The following is an 18500-nucleotide window of genomic DNA, read 5'->3' on the forward strand; positions in this document are numbered from 1 at the left end:
TAAAGTAAGGTGTGCAGGGTTTTCTAGTAAAAAGTGTAACAATAAAAATAAATAAACTTTTATTCTGTAGCATAATTTTAACTTCAATATTAAAATAGAATATGTCGATAAACAACAAGGTGATTTATTGAAAATGGAGAGTTAAAATATGATTCACAATTTATTGGTTGAACATGCTACTTATAAAACAATTCAACATACAACTTTTTATAATGAAAAACAAATTTTTCGAGCTTTTATGTTTGAAAACTTATTGAGCAGTCTGTCCGTATTGAATTCACTTATCACGCCATTTTCAATGGCCATGGATGCAAGTCCACTCAGCCGATCTTGACTCAATGAAGATCTTAAGTAAGTTTTTATCTATTTTAACTTGGAGAAACTCCTTTCACCACTGGTATTGATACTGGAAGCGTTAATAGAACTCTGAGTGTAATAAAAACGTTTGGTAATGTGTCCATATAACCATGTTTTGCTATATACGACAAAGATTGAGCTGGGGGACTCTTAGAGGGCGGAATTTCTGCGAAAATTTGTAACTCCTCAAACAACGTCGCCATTCACATTGCAGTCTTCTCCTTCACTCAAAAAGTTTTGAAGATGTTTACAGGCTTTCTTCAAACCCTGTTTATCCGCGAAATTCTGCAAGCTTTGAATGTCGTAGAGAAATTTAAAACTTCCGCTATGGTTTTTCATTGGCTCAAATCTCTCCTTTAGTGAGGATACTGCAGTGTCTAGCACGACGAAGAAGAAATTGACCTTAAATCAATGTTCTCCAGAATTTACAGCTTTATCTTCCCCCTCATAAGAAAATTGTTTTGTTTTTTTTTTTCATTTTCCTTCGACGGACTTTGGTTTCTTTTTCAAACTCAGGAACAATACATTTTATTAAACAGCACAAAACTAAACAAGCTTGTTACTAAACTAAACAAGTCAGGTTACTAAACAACACAGAAACTTGAAGCTTTGTAGTTTTTAAGCATGTCCCAAGGCGGAAATCCTACCATATGCATCGACTTTCTAGTCTTGAGTTTCTGGTTCATATACGGCATCATATACTTCTTCAATATGGTACCTCAAAGGCAACAAAGCTTCAATTCAACTCTCCCACCGTTTATTACAGAGTGGTTTTACTGTAATATTTGAAACGCTATTAAGCAAAATACTCCATCTGTGAGTAGAACTTGAAAAAATTGCAGATTTCTTGAATTGTGCCGAAACAGTCAACTGCAGCATTGCAAGATAGAGCAGCATCGTTAATGACAAGATTCAGTGATTGGTTTCCACATGGTACGTAAAAAGCACGAGGATTTAAATCACAGATTCTCTTCTGAACTCCGACAGGCTTTCATTCCATTGCAGAACCATTATCATATCCCTGCCCTCTCATGTTGTTTAAAGGAATGCCTCGTGTTTGCAACTCTTTTAGTAATACTTCTGTGAGGCCTTCACGAGCAGAATTGGTAATAGGAACAGAGCCTAAAACATGTTCCCTAGTGAACACATCCTCATCTGCTGCAATTTTGACGAATCTTACCACCAATGCCACATGCTCTGTGCAGCTAACATCGGGAGTGCAGTCGAATGTTATGGAATAATATTTTGCATGCTGCAGCTACTCTAAAATGTGGTCTTGGATCTTTTGCGAAAGGAAATAGACAAATTCATTCTGTACATTTTCGCTCAAGTAGTGAATATTTATTTCTTTTGATTTAATCCTTATAGGTTTCATTTTATCCTTACAGTAATCCTTATAGCATTATAGGTTGGAGATTTGTTTGGGTCCAGGCGGTTTTTGTGACGTCACCCTGCCGCAGCGCATTCCCTCCCACTTCCAGAGAAATCATAACTAAAAAATTCTTTGCGCTCACGTAATTATTTCATATTTAAAGAGTCGTAATCAAAACATGGAGTAAAACGTTCTTTACTCTATGATAAAACACTTTTAATACAAGTGTTGAGTCATTAAACAATTTTCTTACAGTTAAATTATAATAAAAACCTGCTTCACAAGAAAATGTATCTACATTAGTCGCCCCCCCCCCCAATCCGCAAGAGTGTAATGTGGCCACCGATCAATTTTGTGTCTGGAATATATTATATATTAATTTTGTGTAAGCTTTTGCGAATCAGAACGATCACACTCTTCAAAAATCTGAAAACACAAAGTGTCTTTCGATTGAGTTTTACATTTCCCTTCGCTTTTCCTCAAAGTTTCAACTTAATACCCTATTCCATTTCTTAGATGTCAAATATATGCCATTTTAACATCCAGGATATACTTCAAATTTTTAATTTAGTCCAATAGTAGTAGTAATATTGGTGGTAGTGGTAGTATTAGTAGCAGCAGTATTAGTAGCAGTAGTAACGCAAAAGAAAAAAGGGGGAGACCCTTAGCCCTGTTAGAAATTTTATTTTTATGAAACTCATTTTGTTCGGCGATTCTAAGAATTTAAAATTTAGGATTAAGTACAAATGAATATAATGTAGATGCTTAGTAATTTACACTAGTATCTTAGAAATGATCCACCTCACTCCTTTCCATTAGATTAGTGCGGGTCAGAGTGATTAGGTTTGGATGATCAGTCCCTTTTGGAATTTTTTAAAATCTTGAATAATCTTGACTGTAGGACAGTCAAAATCTGGTTTTGAGAACACAAGAGTTATAGCCATGGACTTGGTGCAAAATAAACCAATTTCGTACTCTGAGCAACAAAACCAAGTCCAAACTGCGGCCTGACACGGAGTGAGACCACTTATAAGTCACGAACTGGCACAAAAATGACGCAAATTATGACTTAATAAAAAAGGAGCTGTGTCCAAACTGAAGGCTGACTCGAAATAAAAGCAGGCCAGAACTTAATTGGGTGCAAAAATGAGCAAACTCATGACTCAGTTTTTTCATCTGCCCCTTCAAAATAAATTTCTATGTTCGTATTCACCCTTCCCTCCAGAATATTTGCCTGATTGTACCTACGAATGCTCTCATATTTTTTTTAATATTCCCAAAATTACTTGTCTCTACATCTAAAGTTGCCTGAAAGGGTGTTGGGTATTCAATAATTATGCTTGTTGCGTTCCGTTCAACTTCTTATCGATGTTAGCTCGTAGCCAAGTTCTACTCTACTTGAAGCTACTCTTGCAGGGTTGCCACCGAGGTTTCAATTGAATGTGTTTTGAGCAGAGAGGATGTCAGGGAGGGGAGCTAATTACTCTCCGTCATGTTTGACTCTTAAAGGGAACTAGAACTAAAACTCAAATTAAATTATCCCTCTTCTTAAGTTCACACGACCACCCCTTCCATAAAAACCTGATATCCCCCTGGTGCATAACTTACAATCCTTACCTCCAGACTCTGGGGGATTCTATCCAACCCAAAGGCCTTATTATATGATCGTTGGACAATTTTTGAACAAACACCTATCACAAAATTTTTATCTGATGTATACAGGCAAAATACGACGTAGGGGGGGGGGGGACTGCCCCCGATAACTTTGACTCTTAAAAAATGAACTGGAACATATGATTTCCAATCCACTGTGCCCTCTCTGGAGTTTATACGACCACCCTTTCCATAAAAACCTTATATGCCCTCGAGGCATAACTTACAACCCTTGCGCTGAGGGCTGTAAGGGTGGTCGTCATTCTCAAAGACATAATTTCTAAACCTTTCAATTACGCTGAACAAAATGACTATCTTAAAATTTTGATCAGTTGTGTTATGGAAATTGATGGGTGGGGGGGGGGCTTGTTGCCCTCCAATCACTTTTGACTATTAACAAGGTTCTTTCAGTTTCCAATCGAATGAGCATCTTTTGAAGTTTCTCAACAGCAAATGGCAATCTAAAAAAAATTATCAGATGCATTTCAGGAAAATATGAGGTGTGTGTGTGGGGGCGGGGTCCTTCCTTCTGATTACTTTGAATCTTAAAAAGGGTATTGAAGAAATCTTATTTCCAATCCAATAAGCCCCCTCTGAAGTTTATGCGACCACCCTTTCTATAAAAAAGCTTATATACCCCCAGGGCATACCTTACAACCCTTGTCCCGAGAGCTGTGGGGGGGGGGGGGAGGGTTGTCATCTTCAAAGACATAATTTCCAGACCTTTTAACTACGCTGAACAATATGGCTATCTCAAAATTTTGATTGGATGTGTTTGGGGAAATGGTGGGCGTGGGAGGGGGGTTATTTACCCTCCAATCACTTTCGACTATTAAAAGGAACATAAGCCCCTTCACTTTCCAATTGAATGAGCCTTTTTAGAAGTTTTTACTACAAAAAATGACCATGTCAAAGTTCCTATCAGATAAATTTCAGGAAAATACAAGCTCTATTGGAGGGGGTGGGTATCCACCCTCTGATCAATCTAAATCTTATAAAAAAGGCTGTAAAACGTATAATTACCGATCCAATAAGCCCCCTTCGAAATTTATACGATCACCCTTTCTATGTAGTCTTATTATGTCCCCACGACATAACTTACAGCCCTTGCTCTGAGGGCTGTGAGAGGGGGGGGGGTTGTCATCCTCAAAGACATTATTTCCAGACCTTTCAACTATGTTGAACAAAATGGCTATCTCAAAATTTTGACTGGATGTGTTTGCTTCGGATGTGTGGGCGTGGGAGCGGGATAGTTGCACTGCAATAAGGGCACTGGCCGTTTCAATTTCCAATTGAATCAGCCTTTTTCGAAGTTTCTACGACAAGTCCGTCAATATGAAGTGCCCTGGTCTAAGACCAGATAATAATAAATTGTATCCACATCGCTCTTTACTTAGGCAGCGCAATGATTGACATTGAGCTTGGCATCTCGAGGATATTCTTTTTTGGAATACTCACTCTGGCGGCTGAAAAAATTGGGATCGACTTCTTAAGGATCGAAAATGATGCTGAAGTTTGAAATGAAAAAGGGAATAAGCTGATATCTTTGTCCCTTATGTAGCGATTTGCATTGCTGGAAATCAGCCCTATAACAACCCTGGTCTACTTCCAAAAGATTAATGGCCTTGAACGGATTATGAAAGCCGTAATTCTAATATTTACTAAGTTTGTGTATGAAGAGTCAAAGAAATAGCAGAGATTCTTGCATAGCTTCTTATATTGTCTTTGCTCTTTTTATTGTACAATCTCTTTATTTTATTTCTCTCTTAAGATATATTTTATTTCTCTTTATTAAGATATATTATTAAGATATATTTTATATCTTATTAAGAAATATTTTATTTCTCTTTTAAGATATATTTTATTTCTCTTTATTAAGATACATTATTAAGATATATTTTATATCTTATTAAGAAATATTTTATTAAGATATATTTTATTTCTCTTTTAAGATATATTTAAGATTTCTCTTTTAAGATCTTTTAACATACTTTGATTTTCCCCTTTCCAAATTTATTAAAAATTAAGGTCTAGTTTTCATAGCTTAGACAGTATCATTGAGGTAACATATGAGCTGTGTGTATCGTCGTTAAGGATAGTGGAGAAATTTTAGCTTTAATTTAATGTTTTGCGTTATGTGGTCGCCGCCCTTTTCTGCACTAGCCAAAGCTCAGAGACCTATTCTTTTTTTAATGAATCTAGAAACTTAGAGTGAAGAGGAAAGTGGACAGTGAAATACTTAAACGAAAACATTGGAATAACATAGAAGCACTGTAGAATATGAATTAAGATAAAGTATATAGGCTTCTGTCCATACTCAACTACTCTATATTAAGGAACAACCAATAAAACTGAATTTCTACGTCAATTTCATTGCAAAAATTGAACAGGAACCGAGTTCGTCTATCCTATAGTGATTTTTTTTTTGGTACTCGACTGTATAACACTCAACAAAGCAGGCAATATTTAACCCTTCAACAGTATATAAATATGTTTTGGTTTGACAAGGTGTATAAGCTATTCTGATGAGGACTTTGAATGACGAAACAACCGGAGATTGGGTATTCTGGACAATAATACTCATCGGGATGGAGGGAATGGGGACTATCAAACCTTGCACCCCAGCTCGATACGGTTTCAGCATTACTTGTATCGCCTTTCAATAATCAAACCATAAATGAACTTGAAAGGGTATTTATGATACAGTTTTATTACTTATTATCACCCTGTGGGGTATGCAAACATGTAAGCAGTAACAGACTATCACTTACCACATAGAGCCATGATCAAAGCATAGAAATAGCAAAGCTCTTGGCTGAATGCCCACTTCTTAAGTAGAGCACTAACGAAGGACATTGATGAGCCCAATGTTACCATTCCAAGGTCAGAAACTGATAAATTCAGCAGAATCATATTCATCGGAGTTCGAATCTAAAAATGTAAGTGTTTTTAGAACTAACATATCAAACAATATTAAATGCTTAAGACCTTCTTATCCATTTTCTAATAAGTTAGGGTAAACAAAAAAAAAATAAATAAATAAAGACCCTGAAAGGGTGAACATAGCCAAAGAGCCTTCAGTAAGGGCTTTGGAATAGTCATATGTTAATTCAATTTTGGATTTTTTTTTCCAAAGATGCCAAACAGGGTATGTCTGCACCATTTGCACCAGGGGGAGCAGACACCTGAATATCAGTGGTGGGGGGAGCAGGCGAATTTATTTTACGATGCTTTTCTCTTAGGAATAAGTTTCTTTTTGCATATATTTAGAAAACAAATTCTCAAATAAAAGAGCCACTAGTTTTATTGGAAAATAAAACAAAACTCAACAAAATTTTAAACGGTGAGGATTCCTGGCAAATGGGTCGATCCATTTAGTCTACTGTATACTTAATAAGTGTGCATTATTAGGTATTTAATCTAAGTCCGTTGTGTCCAAAATCTAGGGTAAAGGAACATCAGATTCACACCGAAATTACGGAGATTTATTGTTTCCCAAAATTAAAACAGACGCAGACTTTGTCTTTGTCTTAAGGGGATTTTTTAAGCCTTAAAATAGGCTGCCTGCAGAATGTGTACAGATCAGAACTTAAAAACAGCGTCCAAGGGGATATTTTAGGCTCTAATTAAATTCCCTGAAACTTCCTTTACCTGTCTTAGATCCACATCTTTCCTTGATGTCGAAAGCCCGTAAAGTGGGGTTTTGCCCAGACCTTCGCATTTCTAAGGGCCGATAGCTGGAACTCACTTTCCCTGCAGAGATAACATTTATGTCTTTATAATGGCCATGTAACTATACCTTTTTCATAACAGGACAGTTCTCGACCTCGAACTGAAATCTCTTATATCTTCAGACATTTAAACAAATCAGAGAATAGCAAAAGAAAACTAAATTTAAACTTACAATCCAGGAGTCAAATCGACCCTTTTTCTTTCAATGCTCAAAATCAAATGAACAAAATGAACAGGTTCAAATAAAATTGATTGTCCAAGAAAATCTGATGAAACAGTTAATGGTAACGAACTGTAAGTAAGGAGCGACTCAGGTCAACATTCACAAAAACTCTAAAAACAAAATTTTGATGACAATTGATATATCAATAGAATTGACATTTTACGCAGGTTCTAAATATATGAAGTTCATTCAGCTTTTTGTTACCCGCCAAAAGCTAGGAGCCTGAGAAAATTTGCAGGATTTTCAAGAAAAGGGGTAAGCACCCCCAAAAAAGCGAGCGAAACGGGTAAACGTCAGCAAAAAAACAAAGCGTAATTAGTGAAAACCCCGTTATTAGAGTCATCACATCAGAGAAGTTTCAGACTCCTATCAACAAAAATGTAGGATTTCTTATTTCTCCCAGAAGAAAGATCGTAGATACAGGTTTATATATTTATTTTCTGTCCAAGGGTGACTGTATCAAACCGAAGGTACTAGATAATTATGAGAGAGCTCTTTCGAACATGAATTAAAAGTCATCAAGTCCTTTTTAGGTGATTATAAAGATTGTGCCACGGATAAGTGTTGTTTTCTACCACTTTATTGCACCAAGCTACAGTTGTGCCCCAAAGAGAACCAATTTGTTATCAATTAAAAATTCAGACATAGCCAATCGAATTGAAAGTATCAAAAACTATATTTAATGTTTCCTTGTTCCAAAGGAAATAATGCCACATGGTGGTACACTCGTTCCTGAAGAGTCGCATAGTCCATTCAAGATAAATGTATAAAACGGACCTTTACCTTAATGCTTAATTTAACTAAGTTGATTTAGTTGATAGTTTATGAAACTATGTTTAATGATTTATAATTACGCATCAGCTATTATGAAGGATGGGTTGTGATTCATTGTACAGGCAAGGGGCAGATGCCTAAAAGAGCACATTTCAGTGCCTTAATTCTTCTTTAGAGTTCAGATAAACATAGAAAAGGGTTGAAGGGAAGTAGGAATTCACCTCTCATCTCTTTTCATTTATACCAAGCTTCAATAATTGTGCTGTGGGTTGATATATCCCTTCTTATTGCAGAAAAAGGTCACTGACATTCTTTTAAGTGAACTGATTTGCTTTGTATCTTATAAGATTGTATACAGGGATTGCGCATCAACTATTATGAACGAGGGGTAGTGGATTGTTTTGTACCCGGGGTGGGGGCAGATTTAAGAACAAAAAAACAAACTTACGGAATCTAATAAAATTGGAAAAGTGTTTGATTCTATATGATGACTTTCTGAAGTTATCTCGTTAGAGGGGCGTTAGTCTTTCTCCAATCACTTTCAACTATTAAAAAAGGCACTAGCCCTTTCAATTTCCGATCAACTGACCCCTTTTGAAGTTTCTACGACAACGCTTTCAATAAAAACCTTATATGCCCCCAGGACATAACTTACAACCCTTGCCCTGAGGACTGGGGGGGTTGCTATCCTCGAAGACCTAATTTCCAGAACTTTCTACTACGTTGAACAAAATGGTTATCTTAAAGTTTTTATTGGATGTGTTTGGGGGAATGGTGGGCGTGAGAGAGGGGTTAGTTACCGTCCAATCACTTTCAACTATTAAAAAGGACACTAGCCCTCTCAATTTCCAATTGAATGAGCCCCTTTTGAAGTTTTTACGACAACTCTATCATTAAAAACTTTATATTCCCCCAGGGCATAACTTACAACCTTTGTCCTGAGGACTCTCGGGGAGGGGGGTTGTCATCCTTAAATACATAATGTCCAGAACTTTCAACTACGTTGAACAAAATGGCTATCTCTAAACTTTGATTGAATGTGTTTGGGGAAATGATGGGCGTGAGAGGGGGTTAATTACTCTCCACTCACTTTTGACTATTAAAATGGGCAATTTCAATTTCCAATCCAATGAACCCCTTTAGAAATTTTTACAACAACTTTCTATATTAGCCTTATATGCCCCCAGGGCATAACTTACAACCCTTGCACTGAAGGCTCTGATGGGGTTATCATGTTAAAAGACCTAATTTCCAGAACTTTCAACTCCGTTAAACCAAACTGATATTTCAAAATTTTGATTGGATGTGTTTGGGGAAATGGTGGGCGTGACAGGGGGGTTAGTAGCCATCCAATAACTTTCGACTCTTACAAAGGGCACTAGCCTTTTCAATTTTCAATTGAATGAGCCCCTTTTGATGTTTTTACAGCATTACTTTCTATAAAAACCTTACATGCTCCCAGGGCATAACTTACACCCCTTGCCCGGAGGGTTTAGGGGGGGGGCTGGGGTTGTCATCCTTAAAGACCTAATTTCCAAAACTTTCAACTGCGTTGGATTAAATGGCTATCTAAAAATGTTGATTGGATGTGTTTGGGGGAAAGGTGGGCGTGAGATGAGGGTTAGTTGCCATCAAGTCACTTTTGACTATTAAAAAGGGCACTAGCCATTTGAATTTCCAACCAAATGAGCCCCTTTTCATGTTTCTACGACAAAGATTTCTATAAAAAACCTTTTATGCTCCCAGGGCATAACTTATAAACCTTGCCCTGAAGACAGTGGGGGTATCGTCCTGCTCGAAGGTATAATTTCCTGAATTTTAAACTGCTTGGAACAAAATAGCTATCTAAGAATTCTGATTGGATATGTTTGGGATAAATGGTGGGCGTTGAAGGGATGTTAGTTGCCTTCCAATCACCTTCGACTATTAAAAAGGGCACTAGCCATTTCAATTTCCAATCGAATGGGCCCTTTTTGAAGTTTCTACGACGATGCGTTCTATAAAAACCCTATATGCCCCAACGGCATAACTTACAACCCTTGCCCTGAGGACTGTGGGGGAGTGTCCTCCTCAAAAACATAATTTCTGTCTGGAAATCCACAACACTGAACAAAATGACTATTTAAAAATTTTGATTGGATGTGTTTGGGGAAAAGATGGGCGAGAGAGGGGGGCTAGTTCCCCTCAAATCACTTTGGACTTTTAAAAAGGGTACTAGACCTTTGAATTTCCAATCGAATGAGCCCTTTTTCAAGTTTCTACGACAAAGATTTCAATAAAAAATTATACCTCCAGGGCATAACTTATAACCCTTGCCCTGAGGACTGTGGGGAGTGTCCCGCTCAAAGGTATAGTTTCCCGAACTTTAAACTGCGCGGAACAAAAAGGCTATCTAAAAATTTTGATTGGATGAGTTTGGGGAAATGGTGGGCGTAGAAGGGATGTTAGTTGCCTTCCAATTACTTTCGAGTATTAAAAAGGGCACTAGCCATTTCAATTTCTAATTGAATGATCCCTTTTTTAAGTTTCTACGACAACGCGTTCTATAAAAACTTTATTTGACCCCAGGGCATAACTTACAACCCTTGTCCTGAGGGCTGTGAGGGGGTTGTCATCCTCAATGACCTAATTTACATAACTTAAAACTATGTTGAATTAAATGGCTATCTCAACATTTTGATTGGATGTGTTTGGGGGAATGATTGGCGTGGAGGCGGCTAGTTGCCCTCCAATCACTATCGACTATTAAAAAGGGCACTAGCACTTTGAGTTTCCAATCAAATGAGCCTGTTTTGAAGTTTCTACCGCAACACCTTCTATAAAAATCTTATATGCCCCCAGGGCATAAGTTACAACCCTTGCCCTACAACCTTTGCATTTTTTTTCTTGATTGCCTAGTCAGTTAAATTCACGGATGGTAACTGCACAATTATACAGACTGGTATAATTGTAATTATCTTTAGTTCTTATATTGAGTTAAGAGAATACAGTAAGAGTTCTTTTCTTTATACCTTTGACTTTTTTGATTAGCCTAGGTAGAGTCCGAATCCTACAGTTAGTCTGAGATTAAGTTAGCTTGGTATAGGAAGAGGGTATTATTCTAAGCAAGAGATCTTTCCTCGAGGGAGTGACGAAAATGGGGAAGTTCGATCTTTATAGTGCCTGGGGCCAAATAGTGTGGCATTTTATACCACGGGGAAAGTATACTTGTCAGTGAACCCTGACGGTTGTGTAAACCGCCAGAGACGGAACAAGCAGAAATCCGTGGCACGTAGACGTTACGCTGGCTTCTGGGGTACCACCAGAATACTCTGGTGGCATTAGAGGCTTTCGCAACTTCAGTGGCGAAGGCCATCCTCTTCGCCCTCCCCCTTCAATACTTGTGGAAATGAATAAGGAAGCTCTCAGTCACATTGATAGTAAGAGAATCGACATTTTCTGAAAAAACGATGTAATTCAGCCTACACAGTAGCCTATTGTGAGTACATAATAAATTGCGAAAAAATGCAACCTATTAAAAAATTACAAAACTGAATGGGCACTGCCTAGCTGGAATATAATATTTTACAAATCATTATATCGCGCAACTAATTAGCGGGAGACATTAATCGGCTAATTGAGAGGTAACAATTTATCACGAGATAAAAACGGAAGCTAATTGGACCAGTCGAGAAGGAATTTCTATCTGAGTTGAAATAATAGTGGATTGTTGTATTTTGAAACAAAGGGGGATAGACAGAGGGTGCACACAAGGTAAGAGAAGAGATAAGAGTTAATAGAATTAGATATAAATTCGAAAAAAGCTGCCGCGGTGAACCAGAAAAAAATTGTATTCAGATTCACATTTGTATGCGACTCCCGCCAGAAGTACCTTAGGGAATTTGCCATCAGATGAAACCCTATGTCACTCAGGGGGTGAAATAGACATTTCTGACACATCTGAAGGGTGGAACTTCAAAATAAAATCAAGAATAGGACGATATCCGGTATTAACCATAGAGGGAGAAAGGAATATACTGCAGACCCAAAAAGAATTATTCCCAGATAGAGAGACCCAGATAAAGGAAACAGATACGAGATTACAGAGAATACAATCGGGAGACACAGCCGGTAATATGAGAGATCAGGAATAGAAATAGAGGCGATAATACACGCAGAAGAATCTTTATAATAAAATGCAAGGAAAACAAAACCAACTTACACTTCAGATGCTATGCAAAATGAGTTGCAGGTTAGAGAATATATAGTTTTAGAATAAACAGACTCAGAAAATGAATTAAGAAGATATAACAACAGAAGAAATCAAAAGAGACCGCGTAGCACTAGTAGTGGGAGCTCAATGTCTAGCAGGGGGTTACGAAAAAGTGGTCATGTAGATATAACAAAACATATATCAAAGTTAATGGAAGAAGATAGAAAAGAAAGAGAGAGGGATAGAATAGCCAGAGAACGAAAAGAAGAGGAAGATAGAAAAGAATGAGAGAGAGAGATAGAAAATAAAGGGAGAATAGCTAGAGAGCAGAGAGAGAGAGGAGAGTATTAGAATATCTAGAGAACGAAAGGAGGAGGAAGATAGAGAAGAAAGAGAAAGAGATAGAGTAGCCAAAGAAAAAAAAGGAGGAAGCAGATAGAGAGGAAGGAAAACAGGTAATAGAAATGGTCACAACCTCAGAGATCGTCTACAGTTAGAGTTAATCCGGGCAATAAATCTTCAGCCTATGAAAAAAAATGAAGATGGACGTTTATACATATACAACTTTGAAACACGGCGGAATTAAGCGGATGGCTGAGAGAAAACTGGGTGACAGCAATACGGCCCTTCCTTAACTACAAAGCACAAACTGCTTTTAAGGCATTACCGATGCATTACTCAAGCGATTTTGAAAGACTAAAACAAGCCATTTTTGAAAAGTTTCAACTCTCTCCTGAATACTTTCAAAGAAAGATTAGAAACGACAGCAAGCGAGAAAATGAAACATACAAGGAATACGGGGAACAAATTAAAGGATATTTGTTTAAAATAGCTAGAGTTAGAAAATTAAAGAATGTTAGAAGAACCGGAATAGATAGAAGAAAAAGTGACAGAAGTAATAGATAAAACAGTGATGAAACAATTTTTAGAAAATACCCACAGAGAATTGAAAATATATTTAAAAGAAAAGAACCCGAAAACAAGAGAAGAATGGTGGAAATTGCAAACAGGTGGACCAAAATAAGAGAGGAAGTTGAGGACACAGAGAAATTTCAATAAAGAGAGTACAACAAAAATTGGTACTATAACACAGAGCAAGGTGAATTAACTTGATACAACTGGGGTACAATGGGGCATTTTGTAAGAAACAGTCCAAGTAAATATGATCAAAAACCACATAAAACAACTGGGCCAAGGCCCTTAATAATCGAAAGAATTACTCGTTTGCAGAGGTACATAAAATACACGGAAAATTGAACGGGAAATTAGCTTAGATGGCTATTGAATTTTCAATTGACCAAACTTATGTGCGACCTGAGCTAATTAATAGAACAGAGATAGACCATAAAAATAACATTACAACATTATTCTATTATGGAGATAAGCTCCAATGCCCGTTGGCTTGGGTAAGAATAGAAATTGCGAAGAAGGACGGTACAGTCCAGAGAAAATGATAAAAGTAGGCTTATTACCTACTCTTGCAGTGAATGTTTTAGTAGGAGGAGATTTTGGGGATATCGGGAATCTCCAATTTTTAAAAGCGACTAATTTAACGGTTGGAGATGCAGAAGTAAGGAGGCCACATAATACTGAATATAAAACGCACCAAATTGATCTTTCGGAAGATTTTTCAGAAAGCAGAAATATTCAGAACACTTATACCGAATATGAGACGCTGACAAGTACACATGAAGGTAAAACACTAATTTTGGCGGAGAAAAAAGAGAAGACATTTATTGTATGTGCTTTTCCTCGTAAATTTCGAGAAATTTTTAGTACATTATGAAGAACCAAATTGTCGGAGTTCAACCCCCATTTGATAATGAACTATTTGTTTCTGTGGTAAAAGTGAAGAAAACAACTGCAATTTAACAACTAAATTTTTATCTAGATGCAGTCACAGATGATGGACACTGGAGTTCAATTCAAATCTAACAGTGATTTATTTTGCGCAATTGAAAAAGTTGAGAAAAGTGGAAAAGAATTAATAGATACAAAAAGAGACAAAATTTGGAGATTCAATCTGCAGTAGTGGAAAGCAAAGTTTTGGGAGAGTTACAAAACGAGCTTAGGGGAGAAAAAGAACTCCAAGACCCAGTGGGAAAGGTACAAAACTGCAGTAAGACGAAAAAGCTTAGGAGGGAGGAGAAGGTCCGTGAGCTGTTGAGAACAACTACAAAAAAACATGAAACAGAATCAAATGGACTGCAACGGGTTATGGAAAGATTGGGAGATATTAAATTTCAGATTGGATTGGAGAAGATTGGAAAGGAATCGAATATTGGTCTCATCAACTCAAAAGAGGTATTGATTTTTTATAAGGGGGAGGAATCCTATGGGGATAATCCCCTGCGGGAAGACGTGAAAGATGGCCATTATCCTTAATGTACAACTGGCGGTCAAGTTGTGATCCCTTTACTGAGGCCTTGCCTTTCCAGCCTTCAATTCCATCTTTAGCCTGAATCGATGAGCATTATTCATTCGATTATATTAGGGGATAGGACCCAGTAAAAAGATACTCATAGTTTGCTCCAAGGGCGGATCCGGGATTTTTTTCGGGGGGGGGGGTACTAATTTTTGACTCAGTTTTCGACTAATTTTACTGATTTTTACCTAGTTTTTACTAATTTTCGACTTATTTTCGACTCGGTCAAAAATTTCGGGGGGGGGGGGTTCAAACCGGGGACCCCCCCCCCTGGATACGGCCTTGGTTTTCTCAGATTTTTAGTTCATTTACCTGTACCCCTATCGTTTTCAAAGGCCTTTGTATTTTCGGCCATACATTACTTCAAATTATGCCAAGGGGCAATTCGCGTTTTAATTGAGATGTGGGTTGTCTCCGGAGATTAAGAAGCTTTCCTCAATTTCAGTGTCGAAGGTCATCCTCTTCGCCCTCCCCCTCCAATACCTGTGTAATATTAGATTCCATGACCCAATCGTCGTGGTCCAAGAGTAGCTACATAACAATCAATATCAGGACAAACAAAGGTATTTCTTCTATTAACCAACTCACTGAATGGGTCAAAAATGACCTGTAATCACAGCCAAACCTTTTGCCCAATTCAATTTTTAATGTTAACCGACAGAGCTCTAAATACGAAATGTTGACTGGAATGTATTGAAGGTGCTTCATATTGTAGTGGTGAATCTGTTCATGACTGGTTTTTGTTCGAGAATACGTAGAAGGGAGACATTGCTATTGTAAACCTCTGTTTATTTCTTTCTATATGCCCTTTCATGATGTAATGGTTTACGTAAGTTCGAAGATAGTCAGTAAACGTTGGTATAAGTTCTTTATTGAATAATGTGAGAATAAACACAGAGAAAATAAGGTAGCACAAGAACAACTAGCTACGATGAAGGTGAACAATGGACTGCCTTTAGAAATGAGCCAAGAATGTAACTTTCCTGGAACGGAAGTTCCAGCTATTCGTTGTTCAACCCTGCCTGGGACCGGACCCTTTCCCACGCCTAGCCTGAGTCCCAAAAGCCCCCCCCCTGGACTGGTCTCGGTGACCTCTACAGGGCCAAATCTCTAAGAAACGAGACACCAGACAATGCCTTCTCGAATTTATGTTCCAAATACTTTACAGATTCTCCCCCTGTTTTAAGTTAAATTTCCCAAATTTGGCTTATCCCCTTCTCATTAAACCCTCAAACTTTAATTGAATTCAAAACATTCCCTTCCCAAATTATTCACTTCTCGCCTACTAACATTCTACAGCATGAACTAGTAAACAATTACATAATACAAACACTACACACTACTTGCATAAGTAAAAACTTACATAGTATAAATGAACCACACTAACAACCGTAGTCGGAAACTGGATATTTTAACATTTCACTTTTCTCTGTATGCTTTAAAATAGACTTGTTCCCCATACCCCTGAATTTGATGAGGACAAGGAAAGTTGGGATTATGTATAAACTTTGAATTAGGGCAAAAGGAATGACCGGGAAAGGCTAATTAATCCTGAAAATACCAGCGAGAAATAAATGAAATTGCAGAAACTTTAAAAATCATACCATGCTGCAATGACGTTAAGATATTATTCCCAATAAAATCCTCGGGGTTTTATTGCTATGGAACGCCTCGGTTTAGACCTATTTGGTTTTTCTCTACTAGCTTGTGGTTCAACAAATGGCAGTGCTACTGGGGATTTCGCTACATTATTATTGTCCTGGACAGTATTACTTGCAGGACTAGTATGTTTCGACAAAATAGTAGATACATTAGTCATGTCAAGGTGAGTTTCCCCTGTGTTTACATCCACAAATAATGAGTTGGTGGTATTGGACTTCTAAACTGTTAATTCCCTGTTTTGGCTTCTTGATTCTAAGTAGGCGGTGCTTGAGTTACCTTTATTTCTTAAACTTTGTTGCTGTGCTACTGGTACATCTATACATAAAGAAATTTCTTTTAAACGCTGACCTAAACGCCCAACATCATTTAATGTCTTTTCCGATTCTTTAGTGATTGGTTTATTACTTACATACTCAGAGTACTCTGGATTTTTCGCAAGAAATACGGAGCGGTCTTTGTCTGGTTTCATTAGTCTGATGTTTACTATTCTTCTGGTACCTTTCCGTCTAGTTCCTTTAGTAGGAAAACTTGGTTTGGTTGTATTACTTTTATTATTATATATGGGCCGCGAAATTTTAATTTTAACCCTTTGCATGTCATATCCTGAACATAGGTAATGTCTCCCTCTTTCAACCTTGGAATTTTTGTGTTGCTTTTATTATATTGTCCGGCCTGAACTTCTCTTGATTTTTCGATTTCCTTGCGACAAACACTATGGAGATGGAAAACCTGTTGGACTTGGCTAGCTACAAATTCTTTGTACCTGTTGAGTCGTCCCATCTCGGTCGCAGTAACTTTAAATCAAGATAGGAAATCGGTTGTTGATCGAACACAATTTGGAATGGTTGAAATTTTGTGATTGATGAACTAGCCCTATTGAGAACCAGGTGAATACTTGGAATATACTCCGACCAATTAGACTCGGATTCATAACAGTAGGCCTTGCATATGTTTTTGCACGCCTTTACTCGGTTTTCACATAACCATTCGAAAATGGGTTATAGCCACTAGAAAATCGGTGATCAATTTTGTGCTTAGCACAGAAATCCTCCACCACTTTAGAACGGTAACTTGCATGTTTATCCGTGAGCAATATATCAAATAACCCAAAATAAGAAATAATTTTTTCATTTAAAAACTTCAAAATCGACTTTGCGGAAACATTCTTTACACTCTCAAGAACAACAAATTTTGTGAAATGTTCTACAGCTACTATTACATGCTCAAACCCTTCATCCGTTTTCGGTAATGGTCCAGAAGTGTCCATACTCCTCATGTGACCGACACGAGAAGGATCTTCACTCCGACCTAACGGTGGATGGGGGATTTCATGGAATTTATTTTTCCAGAGACACAAATGACAATTTCTACAAACTATGTCTACTCTTTTTCCAATATTTTTGAAAATATAATAAGCCTGAAGATTTTGTAGCGTCTTTTGGCTACTTAAATTTGCACTTATTAGGGGATGTTCATGAGCTAATTTAATCGAAGTGTCAATCAGCATTTTGGGGGATCATTAGTTTTGGTGTTTGTGCACATTCTAGATCTCCATTCATACTGGATTTGCAGTATAATAAACCATCACTCATGAACATTCCATCGACAAGATGTTTCAACCATGGTATTTTTTCCAATTTTGTCCTTGTTTCTTCAACAAGAACTTCATCCCATGGGGTATCAAAACCGTCCTGCGAGGCATCAACCTCATCTCGCGGGACATTAAAACCAGCTCCCTCTCCCTGGGTAGCCAAACCGCCCTGCGAGGCATCAGTACCATCTCGCAGTGCAACAAAACCATCCCGTGAGGCATCAGTACCATCCCACGGGACCTCAAAACCAGCTCCCTTTTCCTGGGTAGCCAAACCGCCCTGCGAGGCATCAGTACCATCTCGCAGTGCAACAAAACCATCCCGTGAGGCATCAGTACCATCCCACGGGACCTCAAAACCAGCTCCCTTTTCCTGGGTATCCAAACCGCCCTTCGAGGCATCAGTACCATCTCGCAGTGTAACAAAACCATCCCGTGAGGCATCAGTACCATCCCACGGGACCTCAAAACCAGCTCCCTTTTCCTGGGTAGCTATACAGACCTTTGACCTTTTTCCTT

The 18500-nt window shown here is 37.8% G+C and overlaps 1 protein-coding gene across 1 annotated transcript in view; it reads right to left on the reverse strand.

Annotated features, from left to right (window-relative positions):
• Positions 1-18500, reverse strand: part of LOC148950668 (melanopsin-B-like) — a 78465-nt gene that overhangs the window by 39002 nt on the left and 20963 nt on the right. Inside the window, exon 3 of the mRNA XM_089091915.1 lies at positions 6154-6313. Coding sequence (XP_088948041.1) covers positions 6154-6313 — 160 coding nt within the window. The remainder of the gene's footprint in view (positions 1-6153; positions 6314-18500) is intronic.

Source organism: Artemia sp. Qi Xiang Cuo, chromosome 7 (genome assembly GCF_049724085.1).
Source record: "Artemia sp. Qi Xiang Cuo chromosome 7, ASM4972408v1, whole genome shotgun sequence".
Lineage (NCBI taxonomy): Eukaryota > Metazoa > Arthropoda > Branchiopoda > Anostraca > Artemiidae > Artemia > Artemia sp. Qi Xiang Cuo.